This window comes from Notolabrus celidotus, unplaced genomic scaffold, assembly GCF_009762535.1.
Source record: "Notolabrus celidotus isolate fNotCel1 unplaced genomic scaffold, fNotCel1.pri scaffold_157_arrow_ctg1, whole genome shotgun sequence".
Classification (NCBI taxonomy): Eukaryota; Metazoa; Chordata; class Actinopteri; order Labriformes; family Labridae; genus Notolabrus; species Notolabrus celidotus.
In genome coordinates this window covers 1-6,200 of record NW_023260027.1, presented here as the reverse complement: position 1 = coordinate 6,200, position 6,200 = coordinate 1, and the positions used below count along the sequence as shown (strand labels likewise).

General features: G+C 50.2%; 1 protein-coding gene across 1 annotated transcript; it reads left to right on the top strand.

The window, feature by feature from the left end:
* Positions 1–218: 218 nt before the first annotated feature.
* On the top strand, positions 219–6,194 carry fbxw9 (F-box and WD repeat domain containing 9; the record flags this gene model as incomplete). Its single annotated transcript, XM_034678491.1, has 8 exons — positions 219–408; positions 474–793; positions 1,288–1,429; positions 1,751–2,495; positions 3,674–3,822; positions 3,929–4,132; positions 4,201–4,266; positions 6,177–6,194. Coding segments are annotated over exons 2-8 (1,407 nt in total), but the record flags the coding sequence as incomplete, so codon positions are not given.
* Between the last annotated feature and the right edge of the window lie 6 nt (positions 6,195–6,200).

Sequence of the window (6,200 nt, the reverse complement as noted above, 5' to 3'; positions counted from 1 at the left end):
TTGGTGTTGAGTTTTTCTCGATCGTTGATCACAGCTGACAGACGGCAGGCTGTGGTCCCTCACCTTAGTCCCCCACTGAAGAGATCAAAGGGTTTACAGGTTTGATCTTTGAGACAAAGAGAACTTAACAACATCGGAGAACATCGGCTGCCCCCTCGTGTCGGACCCTTTACACAGTCTATGGTCGGACCCTGTCCATAGGTCGGACCCTGGTCGGACCCTGGTCGGACCCTGTCCACAGGTCGGACCTTGGTCGGACCTTGTCCACAGGTCGGTCGGACCCTGGTCGGACCCTGTCCATAGGTCGGACCCAGGTCGGACCCTGTCCACAGGTCGGACCCTGGTCGGACCTTGTCCACAGGTCGGACCCTGGTCGGACCCTGTCCATAGGTCGGACCCTGTCCCCAGGTCGGACCCTGTCCCCTGGTCGGACCTTGTCCACAGGTCGGACCCTGGTCGGACCCTGTCCACAGGTCGGACCCTGTCCCCAGGTCGGACCCTGTCAGTTTCCTGATCTGAAGTCTGAGATGATTAAATGAACATTATTTTAAATGAATGCTAATTTAAGATTTCTGCATCCTTATTGATCAGAAGTTAAGACTCAGTTTGATAATGTCTCTGAGTCATACTACAGACAGAAACCCCAGGTGTGTTCAGGTGATGTGGGTTTAGTTTCTGACTTCGAGGTCTCGTGCTGGGAGGAGGTCCTGATGGAGCTGTCTGAGCCTGAGGCGGAGACACACGGTGACCAGGAGAGACCCAGACCTGAAGCTCCAACACCTGACCTGCCTGGGTGAGGCTGCTGTTCGTCCCCAGGGACCGGTCTGTGTGATCACACGGGGTAGACAGGATGTTATCACAGATCTGTTACAGCGAGAGTCAGGGTGTGTGTGCTCGTATGAAAACAGATTCTTTATATTCAGGGGGGTCAGACTCTCAGACCGCTACAACAGAAACCTTAATGTTCAATAGACCGCAGACCGGGTCACCTCCTGACTGTCTCAGGTAATGCAGACCGACACAAGGCGAACCGGAGAGTTACTTTAACCATTAATACCTCCGGACAGGTCAGCTGTCTCTCACTCACACACACACACACACACACACACACACACACACACACACACACACACACACACACACACACACACACACACACACACACACAGTGATGTGGACAAACCTATGCAATCTGAAATATCTAGGTGTGTTCTTTCTTTAAATGTTAAACCTTCTTTAGTGTCTCTCACAGATCTGAGTTTAATAAGTCTTTCACCTGTCCTCCAGTCTGCAGGATCCTGGTCCCTCAGCAGTCCTTAGTCCCCCCCCTGCTGAGGCCGGCGGCGGTCTGTTGTCTTTACCGTGGGAGATGTTGACCAACATCGTCTCGCACCTCCCCGCTCAGTGTGTGCTGGACGTGCTGCCGAAGGTGACGTCTGAAGGTTTCAAACTCAAATACTTTCAGAAAGTGAAAATGTGAATTCATTGATCTCCTTCAACAAACATTGAAATATTTCAGCTTGTGTTTCATGACCTTCTGTCTTTATGCCTTGTTGCACACCTCTGCATGTCTTTGATGAATCTGTGACCCCCTGCTGAGCACTGCAGGGATGTAACTTGACACCTGTGTGCACCTTGATGCTCGTGCATGAAACCAGCAGACGCTGTGATCGCCGCCTCACAGCCAGCTTTATGAAAGGTTTAAGTCCTGCAGGTGTTGGATCTTAACGGCTGTCCCTGCTGTCCTCAGGTCTGTCATGCTTTAGAGGATGTGGGGAAGGACAGCACGGCCTGGCAGCTACGGGCGGGCAGACTCATAGGGTGCAGAGCCGCCTATCCTGTGGGGCCGAGGGAGGACTTTGACTGGCCCTCTGGCTGTGTGGAGATGGAACAGCTGATTACCTGCTGGACGGACGGAGCGCACCTCAGAGCGAAACAGACACGGCAGGATGAGAGGGAACAGGTGAGGCAGCAACGGGATGACGCTGTGAATCAGCTGGAGGAGGAGGAGGAGGAAGAAGAGCCCAGGAATCAGGAAAATGGAGGACCAGTACAGATTGATGAGCATCAACCACCCAGGGGTCCCAGCCCGCCCCCGATGCTGGAGTGCATCCCTCTACCTTCAGGCCACATTGCTCAGGTGAACTCTGTCCTCCTCATGGGGGGAGGGGGGAACGTTTTGGCCACAGGTTCCAGAGACTGGAATGTGAAGCTGTGGGACTTGCAGGTGGGATGTGGAGCCAAGCTGCTGCACACATTAGGAGGACAGGGGGACTTCAGCACACATCGGGGTTGGGTCTGGTGTCTGGCGTCTCAAGCTCATCAGCTGGCCTCGGGGGGCTTCGACAGCACTGTGAGGCTGTGGGACCTGCAGGCAGGCGGAGCAAAGAAGGGTCTGATCAGGGCGGGGGCCGCTGTCCTCTGTTTGTCCTGTCAGACTGACGTCCTGCTGGCTGGTACGTTCGACAAGAGGGTCAACATGTACGACACCAGAGGTGAGCCGGAGGACAAAACTACTTCAGAGATTCATGTTGTATAGCTTTTTATCAATCAATCTTTATTTATAAAGCACCGGATCACAACACACGTCCAGGTCTAGACCGGACTCTGTATTCTATTATTAACAAACACCCAACATCAAGACCGGATCAGATCCAGTCCCATCTTACAGACAGGACTCAGTCTGATCTCATCTTAATCCACCATGAGCAGAGCACTTTGCAGCATTTAGCAAGTTACAGTGGCAAGGACAAACTTCCTTTAACAGGCAGAAACCTCCAGCAGGACCAGACTCATGTTAGACACACATCTGCTGAGACCGTGTTGGAGAGAGGGATAGAGGGAGATGAAGAGAGAGAGAGAGATGATAGTGGGGAGACGGATAGTAGTAGTTGTAGCAGCTGGAGTCTGGACCACGTCCACAGCAGCAGAGATCCAGAGGAACCTACGAGACAAGGGAGCTCAGGGACTCCAGAAAGGTCTATGGTTAGTAACTTTAATGGGACAGGAAGAGTTAAAGTGAGAGACAGGCAGAGAGAGGAGAGAGAGGGAAAGACAGGATCCCAGTGTGTCAGTCTAAGTCTATAGCAGTCTGAGTCTATAGCAGTCTGATTCTATAGCAGTCTGAGTCTATAGCAGTCTGAGCCTATAGCAGTCTAAGTCTATAGAAGTCTGAGTCTATAGCAGTCTGAGTCTATAGCAGTCTGAGTCTATAGCAGTCTGAGCCTATAGCAGTCTGAGTCTATAGCAGTCTGAGTCTATAGAAGTCTGAGCCTATAGCAGTCTGAGTCTATAGCAGTCTGAGTCTATAGCAGTCTGAGTCTATAGCAGTCTGAGCCTATAGCAGTCTGAGCCTATAGCAGTCTGAGTCTATAACAGTCTGAGCCTATAGCAGTCTGAGCCTATAGCAGTCTGAGCCTATAGCAGTCTGAGTCTATAACAGTCTGAGCCTATAGCAGTCTGAGCCTATAGCAGTCTGAGTCTATAGCAGTCTGAGTCTATAGCAGTCTGAGTCTATAGCAGTCTGAGCCTATAACAGCATAGCATCAATGTATTGTAGGGATTTTATAGATTCCTTGTTTTATATATTAGATTTATTCTTATTGATTTATTTTTACTGTAGTGATTAAGCGAGGACATGTATTCTCACTCAGCTTCATGGTTTCGTCCTCAGCGGTTCAGCCCCTGGTGAAAAGCATCCGTCTCCATGGTAACGCTGTAATGTGCCTCGCTGCAGATGATCAGTTCATCATCTCCGGGAGTAAAGATGGAACGGTGGCTGTGTACGACCGCAGGGCGGGCAAGGACTTAAAGAAGCTTCAGGTAGACGCACGCACGCACGCACGCACGCACGCACGCACGCACGCACGCACGCACGCTCTTCATGTGTTTGTGATGCTTCTCAAACACTGACGGCGTCTCTCCGTAGCTCGCCTCGTACCTGCAGTCCATGAGTTACAGCGGCCGTGAGGTGTGGGCGGGAGACAACAGCGGGATGATCCACTGCTTCTCCATGCAGGCGGGGACTCTGAAACCCGTCTCCAGGTTCGATGTGGGACATGTAGCTATGATTACCGGCATCCACAGGTCGGCCGGAAGCCTCTACACCTGTTCCACCGACCGCACTGTGAAGGTAGGCCGGCTCGTGTTGAGTTAGCTCCGCCTCTGACGCACAGGTGTAACACGATGTTTGTGTTGTAGGTTCACGTCCCCTGCTCCCCTCCGAGGACACTATGCACACAGCGTCACGAAGCCGGAGTCAACGGGGTGAGTCCTCAACCTGTACATGTTTACCTGTCCTGGAGCTTACCTGTCCTGATGTTTACCTGTCCTAAAGTTTACCTGTCCTAAAGTTTACCTGTCCTAAAGTTTAACTGTCCTGATGTTTACCTGTCCTGGAGCTTACCTGTCCTGATATTTACCTGTCCTAAAGTTTACCTGTCCTAAAGTTTACCTGTCCTAAAGTTTACCTGTCCTAAAGTTTAACTGTCCTGATGTTTACCTGTCCTAAAGTTTACTTGTCCTGATGTTTACCTGTCCTGATGTTTACCTGTCCTAAAGTTTACCTGTCCTAAAGTTTACTTGTCCTGATGTTTAACTGTCCTGATGTTTACCTGTCCTAAAGTTTACCTGTCCTGATGTTTACCTGACCTAAAGTTTACCTGTCCTGATGTTTACCTGTCCTGATGTTTACCTGTCCTGATGTTTACCTGTCCTAAAGTTTACCTGTCCTGATGTTTACCTGTCCTGATGTTTACCTGTCCTGATGTTTACCTGACCTAAAGTTTACCTGTCCTAAAGTTTACCTGTCCGGATGTTTACCTGTCCTGATGTTTACCTGTCCTAAAGTTTACCTGTCCTGATGTTTACCTGTCCGGATGTTTACCTGTCCTAAAGTTTACCTGTCCTGATGTTTACCTGTCCTGATGTTTACCTGTCCTGATGTTTACCTGTCCTGATGTTTACCTGTCCTGATGTTTACCTGTCCTAAAGTTTACCTGTCCTAATGTTTACCTGTCCTGATGTTTACCTGTCCTGATGTTTACCTTTAAAGAGGAAGTTATTGGTATGGGATGATGTATTGTGAGCAGGTAGTTTTGGGAAATAGAACCCTGTCAGGGTTAGAGAAGACCCCGACGCGAAGCTGTCTCCATCAATCAATCTTTATTTATAAAGCACCGGATCACAACACACGTCCAGGTCTAGACCGGATTCTGTATTCTATTATTAACAAAGACCCAACATCAAGACCGGATCAGATCCAGTCCCCTCTTCCAGACAGGACTCAGTCTGATCTCATCTTAATCCACCATGAGCAGAGCACTTTGCAGCATTTAGCAAGTTACAGTGGAGAGGACAAACTTCCTTTAACAGGCAGAAACCTCCAGCAGGACCAGACTCATGTTAGACACACATCTGCTGAGACCGTGTTGGAGAGAGGGATAGAGGGAGATGAAGAGAGAGAGAGATGATAGTGGGGAGACGGATAGTAGTAGTTGTAGCAGCTGGAGTCTGGACCACGTCCACAGCAGCAGAGATCCAGAGGAACCTACGAGACAAGGGACAAGTGTCTCTGTCTCACCTGTCTCTATCTCACCTGTCTCTATCTCACCTGTCTCTATCTCACCTGTCTCTATCTCACCTGTCTCACCTGTCTCTATCTCACCTGTCTCTATCCCACCCGTCTCTATCTTACCTGTCTCTATCTCACCTGTCTCACCTGTCTCTATCTCACCTGTCTCACCTGTCTCTATCTCACCTGTCTCACCTGTCTCTATCCCACCCGTCTCTATCTCACCTGTCTCTATCTCACCTGTCTCACCTGTCTCTATCCCACCCGTCTCTATCTCACCTGTCTCTATCCCACCTGTCTCTATCTCACCTGTCTCACCTGTCTCTATCCCACCCGTCTCTATCTCACCTGTCTCTATCTCACCTGTCTCACCTGTCTCTATCCCACCTGTCTCTATCTCACCTGTCTCTATCCCACCCGTCTCTATCTCACCCGTCTCTATCTCACCTGTCTCTATCCCACCTGTCTCTATCTCACCTGTCTCTATCCCACCTGTCTCTATCCCACCTGTCTCTATCCCACCTGTCTCTATCTCACCTGTCTCACCTGTCTCACCTGTCTCACCTGTCTCACCTGTCTCACCTGTCTCTGTCTCACCATTCAGCTGAGTGTGGAGGCAGGTGTCCTG